The 24053-nt window shown below is 69.0% G+C and overlaps 1 protein-coding gene across 3 annotated transcripts in view; it reads left to right on the top strand.

Moving 5' to 3' along the window:
• Positions 1 to 22766, top strand: part of ZMIZ2 (zinc finger MIZ-type containing 2) — a 36193-nt gene extending 13427 nt beyond the window's left edge. Inside the window, exons 1-19 of one of the 3 annotated variants that reach the window (XM_075911003.1) lie at positions 5779 to 6016; positions 7662 to 7788; positions 10000 to 10117; positions 10621 to 10823; positions 11106 to 11298; positions 12277 to 12540; positions 12782 to 12940; positions 13258 to 13323; positions 13618 to 13789; positions 14164 to 14305; positions 14729 to 14939; positions 16667 to 16772; positions 17553 to 17710; positions 17916 to 17983; positions 18263 to 18331; positions 18906 to 19141; positions 19531 to 19703; positions 20161 to 20415; positions 21416 to 22766. In XM_075911003.1, the coding sequence (XP_075767118.1) occupies positions 7739 to 7788; positions 10000 to 10117; positions 10621 to 10823; positions 11106 to 11298; positions 12277 to 12540; positions 12782 to 12940; positions 13258 to 13323; positions 13618 to 13789; positions 14164 to 14305; positions 14729 to 14939; positions 16667 to 16772; positions 17553 to 17710; positions 17916 to 17983; positions 18263 to 18331; positions 18906 to 19141; positions 19531 to 19703; positions 20161 to 20415; positions 21416 to 21523 (2751 nt within the window). In that variant the 5' untranslated portion in view covers positions 5779 to 6016; positions 7662 to 7738 and the 3' untranslated portion in view covers positions 21524 to 22766. Of the gene's footprint in view, positions 1 to 5778; positions 6017 to 7661; positions 7789 to 9999; positions 10118 to 10620; positions 10824 to 11105; positions 11299 to 12276; positions 12541 to 12781; positions 12941 to 13257; positions 13324 to 13617; positions 13790 to 14163; positions 14306 to 14728; positions 14940 to 16666; positions 16773 to 17552; positions 17711 to 17915; positions 17984 to 18262; positions 18332 to 18905; positions 19142 to 19530; positions 19704 to 20160; positions 20416 to 21415 lie in introns of those variants that run through there. The other 2 variants (XM_075911005.1, XM_075911004.1) reach the window with 2 other exon arrangements.
• The last annotated feature ends 1287 nt before the right edge of the window (positions 22767 to 24053 follow it).

The following is a 24053-nucleotide window of genomic DNA, read 5'->3' as shown; positions in this document are numbered from 1 at the left end:
AAGCCAGCCGCTTGCTGGAAGATGAATCTCTGTAATCGTTTCCTGCCAAGAACCGTCATTCCCGTGCAGGTGTGTGGCTCTTGCCCTGCGCGCCTCCCACAGAGCACGACCCTGGTGGCAAAAATGCACCGAGCTTAACCGGAGTCAAATGCCTTTGGCGCGTCGTGGCTGGAAACGGGAGGCTGGCCCCTTGCCCGCACAGGGACCCACGGGCCTAGAATTCGTGTGACGTCAGCAGAGCGGGGCCACGAGCAGGCGCTGCCAACCTGCGGGGGAAGCGTCTGCTGTCTCCGAGGTGCAGGACCCCAAAGACTGGCCCCAAATAGCACCTTAGGGAACCCGGCTCAGGCTGTGGACGGGGTGGGGGAGAGAGCAGAGTGTGGGGGGGGTCTGGCCCTGTGGACGGGGTGGGGGAGAGAGCAGAGTCGGGGGGGGGGAGCAGATCTGGCCCTGTGGACAAGGTGGGGGAGACAGCAGAGTCGGGGGGGGGAGTCTGGCCCTGTGGACGGGGTGGGGGGAGACAGCAGTCGGGGGGGGAGTCTGGCCCTGTGGACGGGGTGGGGGGGAGACAGCAGAGTCGGGGGGGGGAGTCTGGCTCTCTGGACAAGGTGGGGAAGACAGCAGAGTCGGGGGGGCGTCTGGCCCTGTGGACAGGGTGGGAGGGAGAGAGCAGAGTCGGGGGGGGGGGAGTCTGGCTCTCTGGACAAGGTGGGGGAGAGAGCAGAGTAACCCGGGGGGGGGAGTCTGGCCCCTCGGTAGCAGCCTGGGCTGAGCAAGGCCTGGCGCAGAGAAGTGGGTTTGTTGAGTTTTCAGTGTAACTGGCGAGGAGTCGTGTGGCACCCGAGAGACTCACCGACGTGCTGGAGCACAAGCTTTCGTGGGCAAAGTCCCACTTCGTCGGATGCATACCAAGCTGTGCAGGCCTCTGTCGGAGTGGGGCTTTGCCCACAGAAGCTTGTGCTCCAGCACGTCGGTGAGTCTCTCGGGTGCCACACGGCTCCTCGCCGCTCTTGCGGATCCGACTCACCCGGCTCCCCCTCTGATCCGTGACAGTTTAACTGGAAAAACATTGAGGATTTTGATGATTAAAAAAACACAGATGAGGAGCCAGTGCGGAGGGAAGGGTGGGGTGGGGGGGGCGCGTGTCTGGAAGCCCCGGTCTGAGCGATCGGATGAGACTGGAAACCAGCTGCAAAGCTGCCTGGCCCTCCTTCCCTTCCATGGGCACTGGGGTGAGGGTGTTAACAAGAGACTGGCAGGAGGAGCTAGTGGTTAGAGCTGGGAGCCAGGACTCCTGGGTTCTGTGTAGGTAACCTCGGTCCGGTCCCCGCTCCGTGCCTCAGTTTCCCTCACTTTAACAGGGATAACGTGCCTGACCGGGAGGCGGGGGTCCATTGGTTAATGTTTGCTGGGAGCGCCTTAGGAAGCCCTCAAGCTGGGTGGAGTGTCCCTGCTCTGGGATCCCTTGTTTGGATCCTGCCCTCCGCGCCCAGAGGCTTGGGGCTGCATGTGTCTGCAGCCGCTCTGGGCACTGGCCCCGGTGGGAGCAGGATGGGCTGTCTCTGGAGGGGTGGGGGTGGGGGTGGGGGTCACTGCTGCTCCAGCTCACAGGACTGACCCCGGGGACGGGTCCCCCGGCTGGGGCCAGCTCCCTGCAGCCGGAGCGAGGCCTTGGACTTGCTGCTGCCTGTGCTAGAAAACCAGCCCTGTCTCCCCACCCCCACTCAGCAGGGCCAAGCTGTGGGGCTCCCTGCGGGGGAGGAGTCTGGCCCGGGGCACTTTGGCATTGTGCAGAGAGCCTGTCATCTGACCATGCCTGGTCTCCCCGATTCCCCCCATGGCTTCCTGGGGCGGGGCAGGGAATCCCCCATTAGCTCAGCAGCACTCCCCTGTGGGATGGGGGGGGGTGTTGGGAGTAAGGAGATGGGGGGGGGGGATGGCAGGAGGCCCTGGGGGCCATGTGCTGGGTGTGAGGAACAGGTTTATCCCACACCCAGCTAAGGCTGCTCCAGCAGCTGGATTCCCCTGGCCAGGCCGGAAAGCAGAATTCCAGAATCACTGCCCCTGGCTCCGGGTGCAGCCCCTGGCATGGAACCCGACCGGGCTTCGGGCCGCTGGAGCCGGCTCTGGGTGCAACTCCTGGTATGGAGCCCAGCCAGGATCTGGGCCCCTGGAGCGGGCTCTGGGTGCCCAGGGCTGGGAGAGCAGCCCGATCCATATCTGGGCCCCTGGAGCGGGCTGTGGGTGCAGCCCCTGGCATGGCACCTGACCCAGATCTGGGCCCCTGGAGCGGTGTGTTGTGGGCAGTCAGAGAGCCTTCTCCTGGGGGAACATCCCCTCCCACAAGGCTTTGGAGCCGGGTTCCGGCGCTCCCCTGGCCCATCTGCCCCACGTGCGTGGGCGCAATGAGTGTCTGGTCAAAGCCCCGCCCGGCCGTGGCTGAGCACTGCTGCCGAGGGCGCTGTGCCTGGCAGCCATGCCGCTCGCTGGGCCGGCAAGGCCGGGTGTACGTGGGCTCACACAGGCCCCCACACACCTCTCCCCTTGTGGCAGAGGACAGTTCACACTGGCGTGGGCTCTGAACGCCCAGGCCACGGAGGTAGGTGGGCCGGCACACGGCTGTTCGGAAGGCTTGAGACGTTGCTGTGCATGCTGCTGGACGTCTGTCCGGTAACGACGGGTCAACTGACACTGGCAGTGTGGCCAGCTGTGTTTCTCTAGGGTGATGAAAGGGGGCACGTTGTTGCAACTGATGTTCTAGCCTGCAGCTGTGTTTGGCCTGGCGGAAGAGCTATGGGGAAGGGGAAATGAACTGACTCTGGACCCCAGCCTGCTGTTGGCTCTTCTGAAAGGCTTGGAGAGATTTTGTTCCTGCGTTTTCACTGCAAACGAGCACAGGGGATGATCACAGTTTTCCAAAACATGCTCTGTGCAGGGCAGGAATTTTCCAGGCCTGGGAGAGAGAGGGGGGGCGCTGAAGGAAATTGTTTGTTTTCTTGTTTGGGAACATTTGAGCAAAAGCTCTCTGACCCTTCGGCAAGGGGGGAAATAGCCAGCGGGGCTCAGGGCACCGCCGGCGGGGGGTGAATCCAGTCTCACCTGGAGGCAGCAGCCTTGGCTTGGTTGGCAGACCGAGGTAGGACGGGCTCTGTCTGTGCCGTAGCTATTGGGATCCTGCAGGCGGGTCTGAGCAGATGCAGCCCTGGAGAGATTCTCATCCTGCTCATCCGGTCTGTTTGCAAGCTCAGTGCGCAGCTAGCGAGGGTTGCCTGCGAGAGGCTGTGTGGCCTAGTGGAGAGAGCGCTGAGAGGGCCCGGGCTCTACCCAGCTCTCCTGCTAGCCTGCAAGGTGCTTGACGAAGCCACTAAGTTTGGATTCCTCTCCTGGGGCTGCACCTAGGGACTGAAGTGGCTGTTGTGAGGGGAAACTGTGCCTCAGTTTCCCCCATCCTCTGCAAAATGCCTTGAGCTCTCCCGCTGAAGTGCTGGATGTATTGGTGGTGGATGGGGCGTCTGAAAGCAGCGGAATTTTCGTTCCATTTTAAAACCCTGGGAAATTCAAGCCCAAGAACTGTGTTAATGCAGCCCTAGGTTTGCAGAGGCCAGAGCGCCGAAGTGCAGGCCAGCTCGGAGGCCGCCTGGCGCTGGGCAGTTCCAGGGGTCTCGACTGCTGCTCCGGACCTCAAGCTGGAGCATTTGCTGACTTGCTCTTTGCTGACTGCTCGGCAGTCGTGCCTAGGCGTGCCGGTCCCAGGCCAGGGGCCGGACACACCCAGGACGAGTCCCTCCCCCGAGGTCGCTGGCCCCGGCAGGGGGAGGGGCGTGGGGCCAGGGCGCGGGAGGGAGGCGGTGGCGGGGTGGCCCTGTGGGCCGGGCAGGTGGGCCGGGCGGCTAGCGCCAGAACAATCCTTGCTGTGTGTTCCTGTCGCACGCCGAGCTGCCGCCTCCCCTCCCCCAGCCCCGTGCAGCAGGGCCCCTCCCCCGCAGCCCCCCCAGCCCTGCACCAGGCTGCCTCCCCCGCAGCCCCTTCGCATCCTGCCCCTGAGCTCCCGGGCGCCCCTCCCCCACGGGGAGCGCCAGCCTCGGCCCCCTTCCCCGCCCGGGGCCTCTGTCTGCTCGGCCAGGCACCGCCTGCTCCCGGGGAGGGGGGCAGCAGCCGGGGGGCCCTGCCGAGGCTGCCTGGGCATGGGGTGCCCCGGCCCCGGGCCTGGCTCCAGCACACGAGGGGGGTGGGCGGTGGCAGGGCGCCAGGGTTTAGTGTTTCCACCGCTCCGGGGTGGGGGAGGGGTACGGTTATTGTCCCATCTGCTCCCCCCCAGCACCAGACGCAGCCTGTGGCCCCCTCCCCCCCCCGCTCCGGTGGGCCAGAGCCGCCCGGGCGACGGGGGCCGGGCCGGATTCCTCCGCGGCGGCTCCCCGCCAGGAGGCCTTGGCTCCACCACGGCGGTGCAAACCGGATCCAGGAGCTGGGCTGGGCGGCTCCAGCCGGAGACGCTTCCCTTCCTCACTGGGCGCAGGACGGCGGGGCGGGGCCACGGCACCTCTTAGACAGCGCCTGCCCCCCCAGCCGGCACCCTGCTCCCTCCCCGCGGCGCCCCCCAGCCAGTGCCCCCAGCCAGCATCCTGCCTCCTCCCTGTGGTGCCCCCCAGCCAGCGCCCCCCAGCCAGCGCCCTGCCCCCTCCCCGCGGCGCCCCCCAGCCAGTGCCCCCAGCCGGCACCCTGCTCCCTCCCCGCGGCGCCCCCCAGCCAGCGCCCCCCAGCCAGCGCCCTGCCCCCTCCCCGCGGCGCCCCCCAGCCAGTGCCCCCAGCCGGCACCCTGCTCCCTCCCCGCGGCGCCCCCCAGCCAGTGCCCCCCAGCCGGGCCCTGCCCCCTCCCTGTGGCGCTCCCCAGCCAGCATCCTGCCTCCTCCCCGCAGCGCCCCCCAGCCAGTGCCCCCAGCCGGCGCCCTGCCCCCTCCCCGCGGCGCCCCCCAGCCGGCGCCCTGCCCCCTCCCCGCAGCGCCCCCCAGCCAGTGCCCCCAGCCAGCATCCTTCCCCCTCCCCATGGCGCCCCCCAGCCAGTGCCCCCAGCTGGCGCCCTGTCCCCTCCCCGCAGCGCCCCCCAGCCAGTGCCCCCAGGCCATGCCCTGCCCCCTCCCCACTGCGCCCCCTAGCCGGCACCCTGCCCCCTCCCCGCGGCGCCCCCCAGCCAGTGTCCCCAGCCGGCATCCTGCCCCCTCCCCACGGCGCCCCCCAGCCGGCGCCCTGCCCTCTCCCCGCAGCGCCCCCCAGCTGGCGTGCCCCAGCCAGCATCCTGCCTGCGCCCCAGAGCCCCCCCCCAGCCAGTGCCCCCCCAGCCAGTGCCCTGCCCCCTTTCTTTGGCGCCCCCCAGCCAGCATCCTGCCTGCTCCCCAGAGCCCACCCCAGCCAGTGCCCCCCCAGCCAGCGCCCTGCCCCCTCCCTGTGGTGCCCCCCAGCTGGCGCCCTGCCCCCTCCCTGTGGCGCCCCCCCCAGCCAGCATCCTGCCTGCTCCCCAGAACACCCCCCAGCCGGCGCCCTGCCCTCGGCGCCCCCTGCTGGGCGAGGCTGGTTTGGCAGGGGCAGCGCCGCGGGCCGGGGAGAGTTAACCCGGCAGAAGTCGGCCAGCCTCCGCCCGCGCACGCCAGCCCTTGTTTTGCCAGATCTGGGCAGGACGCCAAGTTCCTGCCGGCCCCGCTGTGGAGGTGACGTCGCCGGCGCTGCCGAGCCCACGTGCCCCTTCCCTCGGGGGCGCGGCCTGGGGCGCAAGCGGGGAGCCGGGGGCCCGCGCGGGGGGCTGGGGCCGGCCCATGGGGCGGGAGGCGTTGAAGGGTTCACCCTGCCTGACCCGCCCGAGGGGGGGCCGCCCCCACCCGGCCTTGGGGGGCGGGGAGGCCGTGGGGTGCGGACTGGGACCGGCACTGCTGGGCGCTGGCCTCCGTGGGGGACGGCTCCCTCCCCGCATGAGCACGCCCGGAGCCGCGTGGGAGCCACGGCTCGTGTGGGGGCAGCAGGCCTGGTGAGACGGGGGGGCCAGCTCTGCCCCGCTTTGCCTGCTGGCCCCAGCCCCGGCTGCCCCGTGGGCCCCGAGCACTTAGACCGTCACCCTTCCGGGGGGGTTACAGCACCCTGGCAGCCCAGCCGCGGAGCAGTCGTGGGGGCAGCAGGCAGCCTGGGGGTGTTTTGCCTCGGGGGCACATCTGCAGGGTAGCGTCTGAGTGGGCCGTGTGCACCAGGGTATTTCTTTGTGGGGGCGGTGCATGCGTGTGTTGCTGGGCCGTGTTTGGGGAAAGCTGGGGAGGGTGTTTGTGGGGGGGTTGGCAGGGAGGGAGATGTAGGGCGGGGGGGGTATTTGCAGGGGGGTTGTCGGGGAGAGGGATGCGGTGGGGGGGTTGTCGGGGAGAGGGATGCGGGGAGGGGGGGGGTTGGCGGGGAGGGGGATGCGGGAAGGGGGGGTTGGCGGGGAGGGGGGGTGTTTGCAGGGGGGTTGTCGGGGAGGAGGATGCGGGGAGGGGGGGTTATTGGGGAGGGGGATGCGGGGCGGGGGGGTGTTTGCAGGGGGGTTGTCGGGGAGGGGGATGCGGGGCGGGGGGGTGTTTGCAGGGGGGTTGTTGGGGAGGGGGATGCGGGGCGGGGGGGTGTTTGCAGGGGGGGATTGTCAGGGAGGGGGAGTTGTCGGGGAGGGGGATGCGGGGCGGGGGGGGTGTTTGCGGGGGGGGGTTGTCGGGGAGGGGGATGCGGGGCGGGGGGGGGTTGTCGGGGAGGGGGATGCGGGGCGGGGGGGTGTTTGCGGGGGGGTTGTCGGGGAGGGGGATGCGGGGCGGGGGGGTGTTTGCGGGGGGGGGGGGGTTGTCGGGGAGGGGGATGCGGGGCGGGGGGGGTGTTTGCGGGGGGGGGGGTTGTCGGGGAGGGGGATGCGGGGCGGGGGGGTGTTTGCGGGGGGGGGGTTGTCGGGGAGGGGGATGCGGGGCGGGGGGGTGTTTGCGGGGGGGGTTGTCGGGGAGGGGGATGTGGGGCGGGGGGAGTGGGTTTAGGGGCACACACGTCACTGGGTTGGAAATGACCCTTGGCCCCTGCCCTGGTGTCCGCGCCCTCCTGGACCCAGGGCTGGTCCCCCCGGGCTCCGCTCCAGCTGTGGCGGGGTGGCCCTTGGTTGCAGGGCGGTGGCCGCGCTGGCTGCCAGGATGCGGCTGGGTGGGCTCTGTGACTCGGAGCGGAGCAGCGTCCCCCAGGCCTGCCGGGGGGGGGCTGGCAGCGGAGGGTCCCCAGGACTAGGCTGCCCTTTCTTGGGGGGACAGGCCGAGCCGGGAGAGGCCCAGGGGCTGGAGGAGGGATTGGGATGTGGGTGCCCCAGGAGTGCGCTGCCCGGGGTGGGGGGGGACGGTCTGGTGGGCCCCAGCGCGGAGCAGGAGCCATTTCCACAGGGAGAACCGTTCCCAGAGCTGGCCTAGCTGGGGCTTGCTCCTGCCCCCCGCAGCGCCCCCTGCTGGGAGAGGCCGGGGCTGGCGGGGCGGGGAGCACCCCCCAGCCAGCTCCTCACGGTGCCCCGGGGGCCGGTGCTCCCCCGCAGCGCCCCATGCCGGGGGGCCTGCCCAGAGCCGGCGCTCGGGCTGCGTGGCCACTGGCTGTGGAGTGTGGATGCCGACGCTCTCGTCCCTCCCCAGCCCCGCTGGAGTCACCCAGCAGCCCCAGTCGCACCTCGGCCGCCTCAGCACCCGCCCCACTCGCCTGCCTGCAGCCAATGAACTCCATGAACCCAATGAAACCATCCCTCCCGCCCACGCCGCATGGGTGAGTGTTTCCGCCTCTCTGGCGCACCTTGGCCGTCTAGGGCGGGCTCTCCAGGGAGCTGTGGGGGGCCTGGGCTCCTCCCTCACCCCTCCTGCCGTGACTGGGGGCGACCACGCTGCTCTGGCTACACGGCTCCCGCCGCACAGCTCCAGCACGTCGCACCCAGGGCACTGGCGGCCTGGGCGATGCGTGTCGCGTCAACTCCACACCAGCCTCGCTAATGACGACCTGGTGTTGGGTCCAGCCCTGTTCCTGCTCCCCCAGCTAGACTGAGCACCTCCTCCTGGGCCACAGATCGCCCCACTCAGTGCCCTGGCCACAGATCCCGCCCGGCGCCTCCTCCCCGGCCACGGATCCCCCCCACTCAGCGCCCTGGCCAACGATCCCTCCCCCGTGGCACCTCCATCCTGGCCACGGATCCCACTCGGTGCCTCCTCCCTGGCCACGGATCCCCCCCACGCAGCGCCCTGGCTACGGATCCCCACCCAGCACCTCCTCCCCAGCCACGGATCCCCTCCGCTCAGCGCCCTGGCCAACGATCCCTCCCCCGTGGCACCTCCATCCTGGCCACGGATCCCACTCGGTGCCTCCTCCCTGGCCACGGATCCCCCCCACTCAGCGCCCTGGCCAACGATCCCTCCCCCTTGGCACCTCCATCCTGGCCACGGATCCCACTCGGTGCCTCCTCCCTGGCCACGGATCCCCCCCACTCAGCGCCCTGGCCAACGATCCCTCCCCCGTGGCACCTCCATCCTGGCCACAGATCCAACTCGGTGCCTCCTCCCTGGCCACGGATCCCCCCCCACTCAATGCCTCCTCCCTGGCCATGGATCCCCCCCCCACTCAGCGCCTCCTCCCCAGCCATGGTCCACCCCCACTCAGCGCCCTAGCCATGGATCCCCCCCACTCAGCGCCTCCTCCCCGGCCATGGATCCCACCACTCAGCGCCTCCTCCCCAGCCATGGTCCACCCCCGCTCAGTGCCCTGGCCACGGATCCCCCCCACTCAATGCCTCCTCCCCGGCCACGGATCCCACCACTCAGCGCCTCCTCCCCAGCCATGGTCCACCCCCGCTCAGCGCCCTGACCACGGATCCCCCCCACTCAATGCCTCCTCCCCGGCCATGGATCCCCCCCCACTCAGCGCCTCCTCCCCAGCCATGGATCCCCCCCACTCAGCGCCTCCTCCCCAGCCATGGTCCACCCCCGCTCAGCGCCCTGGCCACGGATCCCCCCCACTCAATGCCTCCTCCCCGGCCACGGATCCCACCACTCAGCGCCTCCTCCCCAGCCATGGTCCACCCCCGCTCAGCGCCCTGGCCACGGATCCCCCCCACTCAATGCCTCCTCCCCGGCCACGGATTCCCCCCACTCAATGCCTCCTCCCCAGCCATGGATCCCCCCACTTGGCACCTTGCTCACAGTGCCCCTCCCCCGTGGCTCCTCCACACCAGCCATGGATTCCATTCAGTGCTTCCTCCTCAGCCACAAATCCCCACACCCTGACCACAGATCCCCACCCTCACAGGATCTCCCCCCCAGCCATGAATCTCCCCCCCCACTCAATGCCTCTTCTTTGGCCACGGATCCCCCTCTGTGGTGCCTCCTTCCGAGCCACGGATCCCCCACTCCGTGCCTCCTCCCTGTCCACGGGCCCTCACTCATTCCCACAGCCCCTCCTTCCTGGTCACAGACTCTCTCCCCCCCCCCCACCACCACCACGTAGCACTTCCTGCTTGGCCGTAGATCCCTCCCCCGCTCTTCCCAACACTCCCAGAGACTCAGACGGGACCACCCTGATCATCTGCTCGGACCCTCTGCACGTCACGGGGCAGGCGGCCCCCCAGGTCCCTCCAGTCTGACGGGGGAACGTTCCTTCCCGGCCGCTCGCCTGGCAGCTGGGCCCCCTAGGTCTAGCTCAGAGCCCTCCCCTGGGGCCCCTCACCAGACGGCCCCTGAGCTCCCCCGTCAGGCCAGGCAGCCTCTCGCCCCCGGGCTCCCCCCGAACTCCGGCTCCTTCCGCCCAGCCCAGGCCTACACTTGGGGATGGCCAGTTTGCAGCCGTTGGGTCTTGCGTCCACGTGGGTGCTTAACTTCAGGAACTCCCCTCCCTCCCTCGGACAGGCGGGAGCCCCCTGCCTGGCCACCTGTGCCTCCGCCCCCACCAGCCTCCTCCCAAAGGGGCTTTTAATTGCCTTGTTTTTCTTTCTAGTGATGGTTCATTTGCATACGAGTCAGTTCCTTGGCAACAGAGCACCAATCAGCCTGCAGGATCTCTCTCCGTGGTAACCACCGTGTGGGGCGTCAGCAACAACACGTCCCAGAGTCAGGTACCTGCGGCCACCTCCCAAGTCACGGGGACCCCGCTGGGCGTCCCCGGCGTGCCAGGGGTGGGGCTGGCACGCTGCCCAGAGCGGGGCATTGGGGGCCCTGAGACGTTTCCAAGGGGAGAGCGTCCCTGAGACCCACACTCCCCTCTGCCAGTCCTCTCCCCAGCCCAGCCCCCGCCACGTTCTGCCTCTGCCCCCAAAGTCCCCCCGACCCCTCACCCTGCCCCCTCTCTCCTTCCAGCACACTGCTGGGGCCCCGGCTGGCTCCCCTCTGCCAGTCCTCAGCCCAGCCCCCGCCACGTTCTGCCTCTGCCCCCAAACGCTGCCCCCAGCCAACTCTGTGTCCTCCCCCCCACCCGACCCCTTCACCCTGCCCCCTCTCTCCTTCCTACTGCTGGGGCCCTGGCTGGCTCCGGGGAGGGGTGAGGACACATGGGTGGTCTGGGGTCCCCTGCTGCCTCCCACCCCCTCATGCTGCCTCTCTTGGGCTCTGTCCCGCACAGGTTTTCGGAAACCCCATGGGCCCTGGGGGAAACACCTCTGGCAGCCCCATGATGCCCGGCATGGCAGGCAGCGGCTCTGGAATGAACTCGCCTCAGTTCATGGGACAGCAGCCGTTCCCGGAGGGGGCCGCCGGCAAGGGGTACGTGCAGCAGGGGATGTATGGCCGCAGCACGTACCCCGGCGGGCCGGGCTTCACCGCCAGGTAAGGAGAGACCTTGGCCTGGCTGGGCTGGCCACGCCCTGGCTCTCTGGGCCGTGGGCGGCCTGGGCAAGTGGGGCTCGGCTCTCAGGTCGGCGCTCCGACACCCCCAGGCTGTGCTCCCCCTGCCGGCCAGGTACGGAGCCACCCCCAGGCTGAGGCGCCGGAGCCCAGCTCTGGGATGGGGCTGCGGCTCCCGCGGGAAGGTGGGGGCAGCCCACGTTTTGTGGGGGGTCCCACAGCCCCTTGCAGGAGTGGCTGAGTGACCCCCCTGCCTTTCTCTAGTTACACAGGCAGCCCCAACGGCCCTGGCGGCATGGGGCTCCCTTCGCACGCTGGCCGCCCCCCCACCGACTTCACCCAGGCCGCGGCTGCAGCCGCCGTGGCCGCCGCCGCCGCCACGGCCACCGCCACGGCCACGGCCACGGTGGCCGCCTTGCAGGAGAAGCAGAGCCAGGAGCTGAGCCAGTACGGGGCGGTAAGAGACGGGCCCCCGTGCCGCAGGAACTGGGGGTCCAGCAGCCCCGGGGTGGGGCCGAGGGGCCCGGTGGTGACGCAGGCGCAAAGGTTGATGGGACCCAGCACTAACAGATGCGGGGGAGCGGGAGCTCTGGCAGTGGGTGCTGGGGGGGATTGCTTGCTGTGTGTCGGGGGTGCTGCCTAGAGGGGTGCAGGGTGGGGGTTTGGTGCTGGGGTTGAGTTTTGGGGAGTGCTGGCTCGCGTGGGTGCTGGCCGGGGGGGGTGGGTGCTGGCTGTGGAGGGACGTGTGCTGGCCGGAGGGGTGCTGGCCGGGGAGGCGCTGGCTGGGGGGGGAGATGGGTGCTGGCTGGGGGGGTGATAGCAGGGGAGATGGGTGCTGGCTGGGGGGGGCGGATGCTGGCTGGGGGGGGCAAGCGCTGGCTGTGAGGGGACGGGCGCTGGCTGGAGAGGGGTGCTGGCCGGGGGGGGGGAGATGGGCGCTGGCTGTGAGGGGACGGGCGCCTGCTGGCGGGGGGGGCGCTGGCTGGCGGGGGGGGCGGGCGCTGGCCGGGGGGGAGATGGGTGCTGGCGGGGGGGGCAAGCGCTGGCTGTGAGGGGACGGGCGCTGGCTGTGAGGGGACGGGCGCCTGCTGGAGGGGGGTGCTGGCGGGGGGGGCGCTGGCCGGGGGGGAGATGGGTGCTGGCTGGAGGGGGGTGCTGGCGGGGGGGCAAGTGCTGGCTGGGGGGGACGGGTGCTGGCTGTGAGGGGACGGGTGCTGGCTGGAGGGGGGTGCTGGCGGGGGGGGCGCTGGCCGGCGGGGGGGGCGGGTGCTGGCCGGGGGGGGTACCGTCTGTGTGGAGGGGGGCGCCGAGCGCTGGCGAGCGAAGCGGGGGTTGTTTCCGCTCCCACAGCTGGTGCCCCGAGGGTGGTTCCCTCCCGAGGCGCTGAGGGCCAGCCCCTCTCTCTCTCTCTCTCTCTCTCTCTCTCTCTCTCCAGATGGGGGCCGGGCAGTCCTTTAACAGCCAGTTCCTGCCTCCCTCGGGCCCCCGCGGCCCCGCTGGGCCGGCCGGCATGAACCCTGCCAGCATGGGGGGCGTGATGGGCCCCTCAGGAATGTCGGCCATGAGCATGACGCCCACCAGGGCCCCGGGCATGACCCCCCTGTATGGAGGCCAGCGGCTGCCCCAGCACGGGTACCCGGGGCCCCCCCAGAGCCAGCAGATCCCCCGGCAGGGGGTCAAGAGGGCGTACTCCAGCGAGGTGAGTACCACGGGGGGGCGGCCTGCCTGGCGGGGGAGACCTGAGGGCCCCTGTAACCCGGAGCTCGCCGAGGCGGCCGGCTGAGAGCCGCCCAGGCCGGAGGAGCCCCCAACGGGCGAGTGCAGCGTTTTCAGCCGGGCGAGCGGAGGTTCCTGGGGCCAGGAGCCATGCGTCCCCTCCCTGCTGGCCTGCATGGGGCTTCTGCTCTTCCGGGCCTCACGCCGCCTTCTCTCCCTCGCAGGGCTACGCCGCGCAGCCGTACATCCAGGGGGCCCAGTACGCCCCCAGCGCACCCCAGCCCTCTGCCCCCTCCCCCTCGTACCCCAGCCACAGGATCCCCCTGCAGCAAGGAATGGGCCAGTACCTCTCCGCCCCTGGCTCCGCCGGACCGTACTACAAGGTACCGGGCGGCCTGCGGACGGGCGGGGCGGCGCCAGCGGGAACGGGAACACCCTGGAGGTGGCTGGGGGGGTGACTTTGGGCCCCTCCCCACTTTAACCCCAGTTGCTCCAGCCCCCTGCTCTGGGGAGCCCTGCCCCGGAGCCCCGCTGCGGAGGCTGAGCTGGGCAAGGAACCCCAGAGCCTGGAGTCCCGGCTCACGCCTGAGCCCCAAGACCACCCTCCCCAGGGCCCATGCCCGGCCCCTCCTGCTGCCTCCCCACAGGGGCTGGGGGCTGTTCCACTAACGCTGAGCCCCCTGGGCCGTCTTCTTCCCAGCCGGCTGACCAGTTCAACGGGCAGAGCGCCGGCTTCACCAGCTACAGCCAAGCCTCCATGAACGGGGTGAGTCGCCGCGGCCAGGGAGCCGGGTCCGCTCCGCCCCCCGCCCTGGCGCTGCTGCCCAGGACTGCACTCGCTGTGCGCCCACTGGGCGTAGTCCATCCCCGCGCCCCCGCCGGGCTGCTCAGGGCGGGACCAGGAACTTCCCCGGGGGTGCCCCAGTCCCCCCTTGCCCGGGGAGGGAGGGGTGGTCCTGCCCCGCTCCCACCCTCCCTCCTGCTCCCGCTGCACCAAGCGTCGGGTCCCCCCAAGGCCGGTGGCTTTGCTCTGCCACTGACGCTGCCTGTCTCCCTGCAGCCTGGCCGGTCCATGCCCGGCTACCCCAGCTCCCCGCTGCCCGGGAACCCCACGCCCCCCATGACGCCCGGAAGCACCATCCCGCCGTACCTGTCCCCGGGGCAGGACGTCAAGTCGCCCTTCCTGCCGGACATGAAGCCCAGCCTCAACTCCCTGCACCCGTCGCCCTCGGGTGAGTCCCGCCCGCAGCCTTAGGGGTCCGGGCGCTGCCCCCGGCCGGGCTGAGGCTGGAATTCGGGGCGATGGAATTCTGGGGGTTCCGCGGCAGTTGGAAGTGGCAGTTGGGGACGGGGCAGGGGTGGAATCGAGTTGGGGGAGGGGCTGGCGGGGGGCATCTGGGGCTCCTCCCGAAGGGGGAGGACGGGCGCCGCCCCCCAGGCATGTTCTGGAGGGGAGGAGGGGGCAGGGAGCTCCGAGCCGGGCCCGTGGCCCGGCGTCCCCTGCGGCTGCTGCCCGTGGTGCTGCGGGTGCGGTGCCTGCCGGTGCCCATGGCCCTGCGCTGCCGGCCCGCCCCCTGCCTCAGCCCCCCTGTACCCCCCGCTGCAGGCAACCCGTGCGAGGAGCTGCGCCTCACCTTCCCCGTGCGGGACGGGGTGGTGCTGGAGCCCTTCCGCCTGCAGCATAACTTAGCCGTCAGCAACCACGTCTTCCAGCTCCGCGACTCCGTCTACAAGACGCTGATGCTGAGGTGAGCCCCCGCCCCCCGAGCCCGCTGGTAGCCCCCCCCCCGAGCCCGCTGGTAGCCCCCCCCCCCGAGCCCGCTGGCAGCCCCCCCCCCCGCCCCGCTGGCAGCCCCCCCCCGAGCCCGCTGGCGAGGGGCGGCACAGGCAGAGCAGGGCGGGGGGGTGCCAGCCAGCCTGTCTGGGGAGCAGCTTTGGCATCCCCACGAGGGCAGAGACCCCCAGCGTCCCCACAGCTGGGTCTGCTCCTGCGCCCAGCCTCCCAGGCCCCTTTGTAACTGGGGTCCTCATCCCGCCTGCCTTCTCTCGGCAAGGGAGGGAGCTGGCCGATGCCCAGCCAGGCCCTGGAGCTACCCTGCAATCCCCGGGCCCTTACCCGCCGCGGGCGTCCCGAGAGCCCTGAGTCACCCCGCTCGTCTCCTCCTGCCCAGGCCGGACCTGGAGCTCCAGTTCAAGTGCTACCACCACGAGGACCGGCAGATGAACACCAACTGGCCGGCCTCCGTCCAGGTCAGCGTCAACGCCACGCCCCTGACCATCGAGCGGGGCGACAACAAGACTTCCCACAAGCCCCTCTACCTGAAGCAGGTGTGCCAGCCCGGGAGGAACACCATCCAGATAACCGTCACCGCCTGCTGCTGCGTAAGTGAGCCCTGCTGGGGCCCTGGCCCGGTTCTGGTGCCCACACTTCAGGAGGGGTGTGGCTAAGCTGGTGACGGGGCAGAGAGCCACCAGAGCGCGGCAAGGCTAGAAACCCCCCGGCAGCGACACTCAAGGAGCCCAACAGAAGGTGACGGGTGGATTTGCTCCAGGCTGGCGGTGTCTCCCGGGGCAGCCAGCGGAGGTCTGGGCTCTGCGCGCTAGCAGAGGGTCTAACCCCGGCCAGTGCCGGAAGCAGAAGCGGGAGGAATTCAGACGGGAAATCAGGTGTCACTATTTCACAGGGAGAGTCCTTAGCGTGGAGGCATTTCACAGGGGCTGCGTCTCCATGTTGCAATGCAGGGGGCTGCTCTTCCAAGAGATCTGCTCTAGGACCGATCCCGGGGAGCGCTCTGGCCTGGCTCTGGCTTTGCTTTTCATCACATGCAGCTCCCCCGCCTCCCGGGAGTCCGGTTTCCCTCCAGGTTCTCCAGCCAAAGGCCCGTTCCCATGATGCACCACTTAGCTTCATCATGAGGGAAAAGGGGTCAGAGATGGGGTGGGGGACACACCTTAGTGCTGCTCCTAGCTCCGGGGAGCACGGCCTCCGGGATCTGGGCAGCCAGAGACTGCGCCGTAGCGCTGGGGGGGAGATGCTTCCTACAGTGTATTTCTGATGCTGCAGGAACTCCACCCCCCAGCAACAGCAGGCTGGGCCTACCCCGCAGAGCTCCGGCACTCGGGATGCTCCATAGCTACGTCAGTGGGTAGAGCAGGGGGCTCTGGGAGCCCGGACTCCTGGGGCCCAATCCTGGGGTGCCACTGAGTCGCCCTGTGACCCGGGACTGGTCTGCTCGCCCCAGCTGTGCATACTTAGCTCAAGCAGATGGGATCTTCCATTGGCAGGTGCTAGAGAAGGGCACGATTACTAGCGTGCCGGCAGGAAGTCTAACCCTGGCCAGCCAGGGCCACGGAGCCCATGTGGTGGAGAGGTGAAAGCGTCCTAGTGGGGCAGGCGGATTGACCTCGGGGCAGACGTGCCTGACGTCCCAGCCTGGGGACCCAGAGCAGGATTTCTGTGCTCCCTGGGGCGGGCTGTGAGCGAGGCTGTGGAGAATCGAAATTCATAGTTATTGGATCCTTCAGCTGGTCGGTGGAACCCTGGCCGGGGCCTGCCCTGAATTAACTCCTCTTTGAATGGAGCAGATCTTGTCGCAGAGCACCCGCTCTTGTGTGACACGTGGCCAGCGAGAGAGGTGCCACCCCAGCCCTTGGGAGAGGCTCCAAAGGCGTCTTGCAGTTGTTCAGCCCGAAACCAAAACCTTTTGTGAAAAGGATGTTCAGGTTGCAAAGCCAGGCACCGAAAACTAGGAAATTCCGCCGCGAAGGGGCCTGTGCACCTTGCGGACGCGTCCCCCTGCCAAAGCCTGGGCAGAGACGGGGTAGGAGACGCCTTAGTTCTGCTTCTCGCTGACATGCTGGAAAGAGGGTTTGGACCTGTGAGCAAAACAAGGAACCGTTCCCTAGTCGTGGTCTTGGGCCTTGTCGCTGAAACAAGCCCAGAGAATGCAGCTTGAAGCAGACTCCCGGGGGGGAAGAGATCAGCCTGAGCAGTGAGCATCTGGCAAAGTTAAACCCAGCTGCAAACAGGGGTTTCGAATGGGAAGTGCCCTGAATTCTAGCTGGCACCGCCCCTGCCAGCTCAGCTAACCTCTCTCCTGCTCTCGCAGTCTCACCTCTTCGTGCTGCAGCTGGTGCACCGGCCCTCCGTGCGCTCCGTGCTGCAGGGGTTAATAAAGAAGCGCCTGCTGCCGGCCGAGCACTGCATCACCAAAAGTGAGTGTTCCCCTTGGGGCCGTGGGGCACGAGCTTGGAGGCCCCAGCTCTGTGGGCAGCGCCCCTGGAGCTGTGTGGATGGGAACTGGCGGGGGGGGGGGGCTGCAGTTAAAGGGACTCCTGGGTTCCCACTGTGGGCAGCGCCCCTGGAGCTGTGTGGATGGGAACTGGTGGGGGGGGGGGGGGGCTGCAGTTAAAGGGACTCCTGGGTTCCCACTGTGAGCAGCGCCCCTGGAGCTGTGTGGATGGGAACTGGTGGGGGGGGGGGCTGCAGTTAAAGGGACTCCTGGGTTCCCACTGTGGGCAGCGCCCCTGGAGCTGTGTGGATGGTGTGGGCGAGCCCCTGCCCTGCGCCTCAGTTTCCCCCATTGGTGACTGGAGAACAGGCCCCTGAGCTGCCAGCCAGCGATTCAGGAGCCTGGAGATGCTGAGGCCCAAGGCGAAAGGGCAGGCGGGGTAGGAATTAGGGCTCTGTTCAGCCTTTAGCCCTGGGCCTCCCAGTTCCCCGGGCCGGGGGCACCCTCAGGGTGACCAGCACTGACCCCCCCGCTCTGAGTGGCACTAGCCAACCCATAAGGGCAGGGAGGCCTGGCCATTAACTCCATACAAGCTTCCCCCCGCTCCTCCCCCGCCCGCCCGGCAGGCTGGCTCCCCAAGGGGTGAGAACGAGGGGCTGGGCGGCTTCCCGGCAGGCTGGCTCCCCAGCCCCGGAGCCCCCCCGAGCCCAGCCCCCGGGAAGCGGCGGTGCCGTTCCAACGGCCTTTCCCTCTCACCGCCTAGTCAAGCGAAACTTCAGCAGCGGGACGATCCCGGGGACCCCGGGCCCCAACGGGGAGGACGGCGTGGAGCAGACGGCCATCAAGGTGTCGCTCAAATGTCCCATCACCTTCCGGAGAATCCAGCTCCCGGCCCGGGGGCACGACTGCCGGCACATACAGGTGAGACCCGCCCCCGTCAGGCGAGAGCCAGGCCGGACAGCTGATCGCTCTGGCTGCAGAAGAGGCTTTACAGGGGAGGCTTGGGGGTGGGCGACCCCTCCCTTGGGACGTTGTAAGCTGGGGCGGGGCGGGGCTGGGGTCTCTCTCCCCCTCGCTGTCCCCTCCCCCGTGGTGACGGCTTGTCTCACTTTCTCTCCGTGCTCAGTGCTTCGACTTGGAGTCCTACCTGCAGCTGAACTGTGAGAGGGGGACGTGGCGGTGTCCTGTCTGCAAGTGAGTTGTCGCCGCACGGAGGGGCATGGGCTGCCTGGGCTGAGCCCCCCACACGCCGGGTGCTGGCACGGCACCAGGGTAGCAGAGCCTAGTGCTCAGAGCGGGGGTGGAGGAGCGGGGCGGTGCCCACAGCTCTGCCCCTGGCTGGCCTGAGGTCGGCCTGCGCTGCGTAACGGGGAAAGCAGCGGCCACCTTTGCAGCGTGCCCCATGCTCGCTGCCAGGGCCGGCGGAGCACAGCTGGGCACCTCTGGCTCAGCCCCTCCCTTGTCTTCCCCCAGTAAAACGGCCCTGCTGGAGGGACTGGAGGTGGACCAGTACATGCTGGGGATCCTGGTCTACATTCAGAAGTGAGTGCCCTGCGCCCTGCGGTCGTCTCCCCCTCTCGCCACCAGAGGGCAGGCGTGTGCCCGAGAGAGGCAGGGCTGGGGGGCCCCCAAAAGCCAGGCCACTAAGGGGCTTGCCCCCAGTACCCAGACGTGGGAGGGGGGGCTCCTGGGGAATGCACAAGGGCCGGGGGAGGGACACAGGCCCCTTGTGGTGCCCTCTAGAGACCCGGCCCAGCCCTGCCTAGTGGGAGGGGGACATGGGGGGGGGGCTCGTTTTCCTGGGGGCCCCGGAACAACACCGATCGGGGTGTCCGTGTCTCCTGAGCCCCGTGCAGGATCCAGCTGGGGGAGTCCAGCCAAAAGCCCTGCTTGGCAGCCTCCGTAGAGAGGGCTGGGACCCCCTCAACAGGGGGGCCCCTGCAGACAGACGGGGGGGCTGCTCCTGTCTCTGCAGCTCCTGAGCCAGCCCCTCCCCTGCCCCCCACTGGCCTGCGGCTAACGGGGCCCCTCCCCAGCCTGCCCACAGCTCAGCCCCCGGGTGCCGGGCTGGCTGCTCTCGGGCCCTGGCTGAGCGCTGCCCGCTGTGCCCACCCAGCTCCGACTACGAGGAGATCACCATCGACCCCACGTGCAGCTGGAAGCCGGTGCCCATCAAGCCCGACATCCACATCAAGGAGGAGCAGGACGGGCCGGTGCTGAAGCGCTGCCGGACCATGAGCCCCACCCACATGGTGCTGCCCAACGTCATGGAGATGATCGCGGCCCTGGGCCCCGGCTCCTCGCCCTTCGCTCCCCTGCAGCCCCCGCCCACCAGCGACTACAGCAGCCAGAGTGAGGGGGGCAGGGAATGGGGCTTGGGGAGGGGGGCGGGGAATGGGGCCTCAGGGCGGGGGCAGGGAATGGGGCCTCAAGGAGGGGGGGAGCAGGGCATGGGGCCTCGGGGCAGGGGCAGGGAATGGGGCCTCAAGGAGGGGGGGAGCAGGGCATGGGGCCTCGGGGCATGGGGGGAAGGAGGCCTCGGGGTTGGAGGGGCAGGGCATGGGGCCTCTGGGCGGGGGGCAGGGCATGGGGCCTCTGGGCAGAAGGCGTCTCCGCCGGCGTCCTGTGGGGGAGCGGGCAGGGCAGGCGCCCGAGGACACCGCTGCTGGCGGGTGTGGGGCGGCGCCCAGCAGCAGGGGCGGGTTCCCCCGGCACAGCACCGACAGCCTGTCCTCTCGCAGGTTCCAGCTTCTCCGGCTCTGGCAGCTTCCCGGACTCGTTCCCTCCTGCGAACCCCGGCACCCCGACGCTAACCGAATTCACTCCAGGGCCTCCCCCCATCTCCTACCAGTCGGACATTCCCAGCAGCCTCCTGACCCCCGAGAAGCCGCCAGCGCCCTCCGTGGCCGGACAGGTCAGCTGGGCTGCCCCGCAGCAGCAGTTCCCCCCGCCCGGGAGCCGTGCAGCTGGCGGGACACCGCACCTCCTGGCTGGAGCTGGCACCAGTGGCTGGGCGTGCCCAGGCTGCCCTGGCCAGTGGCTCCTGCCCGTTGAGTGTGGGCCTCTGAGGCAGGTGTGGCTATTTGCCATCCAGCGCAGGGGAGCCGGAGCCGTGGCCAGTCCCTGGCAGCTGGTGAGGAAGAGGGCGCCCCCCGTGGGGAGCGGGCGTGGGGAGGCCCCTGCTGGCCGCTCACATCAGCTGTAAAACACCAGGCTGCTCACGGCCATGGGGGCCGTGGGGCAGGCGGGGCAGTGGCGGCTGTGGGGCAGGCGGGCGTGCCGGGTGTCCGGGTGGCCTGGCTGTGGTGCAGGGTTCTGCTCCCGGCCTGGCCTCAGGGACGGTTTCTCACGCCGCCTTCTCTTGCTCTCAGATGCCTCCGTCTGGCCGCATGGACCCTTCCCACAATCCTGTGCAGCAAGGCCTCCATCCCCCCAACCTCAGTGGCCAGTCCGGACAGCAGCTCCATCATCGGAACCCGCCCCCCCCGCAGTCCCGGCAGCCCATGGGGCAGGCAGGCTCCGGGGGCCCGGCGCATGCAGGAGAGCTTGCCTTTACCCCCGCGTCCGGGATGGTGGGGCAGCCAGGCATGTCGGGAGCTGGGGAAGGGCCGGAGCCTTCCCTCGATGTGAGTAAACCCACCCCCAGCGGCGCCCCCTGCTGGCCGAGGGGAACCCCGGGCCCAGCGCAGCGGCGCCCCCTGCTGGCCGAGGGGAACCCCGGGCCCAGCGCAGCGGCGCCCCCTGCTGGCCGAGGGGAACCCCGGGCCCAGCGCAGCGGTGCCCCCTGCTGTCCGAGGGGAACCCCGGGCCCAGCGCAGCGGCGCCCCCTGTTGTCCATGGGGAACCCAGCGCAGCGGTGCCCCCTGCTGTCCGAGGGGAACCTCCATGTGCCTTTGCCCCATGGCCGGAGGGCTGCAGGGGCATATGCTCTTCAAATTTTCCCTCTATTAAAGCAGATCAGGTAGGTCAGTTTCAGAGCCAGTCAGGAGGCAGCAGCGTGGCCAGCCCCCTTGGTCTGCCCTAGCCTGATGGGTCGGGCCACACTCTGCACTGGGGGAGCTGGAGTGTTAGACCCCCCCCCCAAGCTACGCCCTCCGTGCGCCTTCCCCACGCAGCCCAGGGCAGCTCCTCCCCCGCATGGCCTGGCTGTACCGGCGCCCCACAGGCTGACGGCCCCACTGCCCTCTGGCCAGGGCCTGATCTCCAGCCCCACCCCATTGTTCCTGCCAGTCCCCTTGGGTCTCTCCTGGGTCCTAGGTCAGGGCCCAGCTAGTGCCCTGGCGGGGAGGGCCGAGGAAGAGCACTGGCCCGTAGCCCTCCCTGTTGCTGCTTGGAGTCCTTCCAGGTGTTGGCGCAGCAGCGGTGGCGGGGGCCCTGGGCCTGGGTTCTGCAGGCCTCCCGCCAGGGCTGATCCCGCTGTGCCCTGCCGGCTGACCCCGGAGCCAGCTGCACCGCCCCACAGCTGTCACTGGCATGCTCTGCAACCCCGGGGAGCCCTGCCCCCAGGAGCCTGGTCTCCCCGCCCTGCAGCGCCTCGCACTCTCCTTCCACCGGTGCACGGTGGGTGTGTCTCACGGGCCGCCCATGGCTGCTCCTCCGTAATTTCTTCCCGTGTGTTGCCCTCAGCTTCTCCCGGAGCTGACGAACCCCGACGAGCTGCTCTCCTACCTGGGCCCGCCAGATCTTCCCAACAACAGCAATGACGACCTGCTCTCCCTCTTCGAGAACAACTGAAGCCGTCCCCAGGGAAGGCAGCCCCCAGACCCAGAGGCCCTCCACGCCCCGCCCACGCCTCTGCCCCCAGGCACCGCCACACTCATCCATCCCCCAGCTCCCCAGACACACGCCTCCTCTGCGCCAGGAACCCCTGGCCGGACTCTGAACCTGCCCCACGGAGCAGCGGCTGTGGGGGGGATGGCCCTCGGGCACCGTGACACGCTCGGGCCATGCCAGGTGCCCGGCTCTAGGCGCCCCGCCGGTCGGCCCTGGCCATGGCATACTCCCCACAGCTGGAGCAGCTCCTTGGAATGGGGCAGCCGGCACCCGGCCTCCCCCAGCCGCCCGGCTCTTGGTGCGCAGGTGGGAGCCTGGCACCCGCACGGCAGAGCAGCGTCACGGCACCCAGAACGTGGCTCGCGCCCAGGCCTGGCAGAGCAGGCGCCGCGTTGCCCTTGCAGGCCACCAGAAGCCATGTCTGCCCGGCCCAGCTCCTCGTGGGCCTGTGGGCGGCGGCTCCCCGGCGCTGTGGCTGCCACCTCGGGGCCAGCATCCTGGAGGTGCCGCGTGGAGAGCCGCCTCCGCTCCCCGCCCAGCGGGGGTAGGGAGGGTTGCAGCAGAAGCAGGGGCTGGCAAGCCTCGTCCATTGCTTCCCCCTGGACTGCAGCAGCAGCAGCGGCCCCTGGCGCCGTGGGAGAGGCCGGGCGGTTCCCGGACCCGACGGACTGACTCCATCTGGCGATGGGGCTTCTACAAGCACAATGATGTACATAGTTAGAAACACTAAAGGAAACAAACCCAACCTATTTAAAGGCAAACGTGTCGCTCTGGTGTCCAGGCCGGGGGCCCAGCCCCGCGGCAAGTCCTCTGTATAAATGTGCATACGCTCCCCCGTTTGTAATATAGACCATTCCACGCGGGGCCGCCCGCGCCCACCGGCCTGCCGCTCGCCCCAGCAGGAGCCCCGCCCTCACCTTCGAAACATCGCTCCCCCCAAAGCGGGATGGGACGCGCCCAGCCAGCCCCAGGAACCCACGTGCAGTTGGTCCAAACCACTGTGGTTTTGGGACCCGCTGCCCCGCCCCACCCCCCAGTCAGCACCTCCCTCCCGCCACGGCGGAGAGCAGCCTGACTGGGGCAAGCCAGCCCCTCGTCCCCGGCCGGAGTCCTGTGTCTGAGTGCTGGTGACTGTTGAGTTCTGTGTATCCTATTTCATTATCGCTCTATATTAAAGGATTTCTTTTTGGTGGGGCTCACTGAACGCCAGGCGTGTTGGTCTGAAATGACGGGTGCGGTGGGGGGGCAGGCCCAGGGCTCCCGCCACCTCTGCTCAGCCAGTGGCCTTAGCCTGGGCCAGCAGAGAGGCAGACACAGGTGCAGCGAGAGCCTGGTGCCAGGCGCCTGCAGACGCCAGTGGGCCCGATGCTCCAAGCTGCACCGGGGCCAGGCAGTGAAGCATCTGGCCGTGGAGGGGGGCGAACCTGGGTGCTCGATGCCTGCCGGCCTGTGCCGCCATGGGAGAGTGGAGAGCAGGGAGGTGTCCGTCTCACGCAGGCAGGATGCGAGCCAGGGCAACAGGAAAGAAGGTGCCGGTTTTCACAGCGAGGGGTAATTACTCCTCAGCCAGTTTCCTAGGGACTCCCCCTCCTTGGGAGCCTGAACTTTCTAACCGAGACGCTCCAGCTCGAAGGCGTGGCTGGGATGCAGGATTCCTGCTTCTCAGGCTGGCATCTTGCAGCACCTAGATTAGAGGATGGTGTGAGCTCTTCTGCTCGGAAACCCCCGAATCGTCCCTCCTTGGACCGCCCCGCCTCTGTTCCAGGATCTTTGAAAACTTGGAGTGGGGGGGTCCCAGCTGATTGCAAAAAGACAAATGTAGTGGCCATCTTTACAAAGGGAAGGAGGAGGATGGGGAACTACAGACCGGCCAGCCTCATCTCCATCCTGGAAACGCCAGGGAGCAGGCCCTCGGGAACCCATTCTGAAGCGCTCGGAAGAGGAAAGTGAACAGGAACCGTCAGCGTGGATTCACCAGAGCCCTGCCTGACCAACCTGGAAGTCCAGGGGATGTTGGTGAACGTGATATTCCTGGACTCTAGCAGAGCTTTCGATACGTCTCCCACAATATTCTTGCCAGTGAGTTAAGGAAGTCTGGGTTGGATGAATGGACTGTGAGGTGGATCGAAAACTGGCGAGATCGTTGCCCCTTGAGAGCGACAATCATCGGCTTGATGTCTGGTCGGGGCCGGTATCCAGTGGAGAGGCCTGAGGCCAGTTTTGTTCCACGTCTTCACTAATGACCCGGCTGTGTGGATGGATCGCACCCTCAGCAAGTTTGTGGCTGACACTCAGCTAGGGGGAGAGGTAGACACGCTGGAGGGCAGGGATCGGGTCCAGGCTGAGCTGGCCAGATTAGAGGATTGGGCCAAAAGAAATCTGAGGAGGTTCAACAAGGACAAGTGGAGAGTCCTGCCCTTGGGATGGAAGAATCCCAAGCATTGGTACAGGCTGGGGACCATCTGTAGGCAGGTCTCATGGGCCGGGTAGC

The sequence above is a fragment of the Pelodiscus sinensis genome, chromosome 28, assembly GCF_049634645.1.
Source record: "Pelodiscus sinensis isolate JC-2024 chromosome 28, ASM4963464v1, whole genome shotgun sequence".
In the NCBI taxonomy this organism is placed as follows: domain Eukaryota; kingdom Metazoa; phylum Chordata; order Testudines; family Trionychidae; genus Pelodiscus; species Pelodiscus sinensis.
This window is presented reverse-complemented; position numbering and strand designations above follow the sequence as displayed.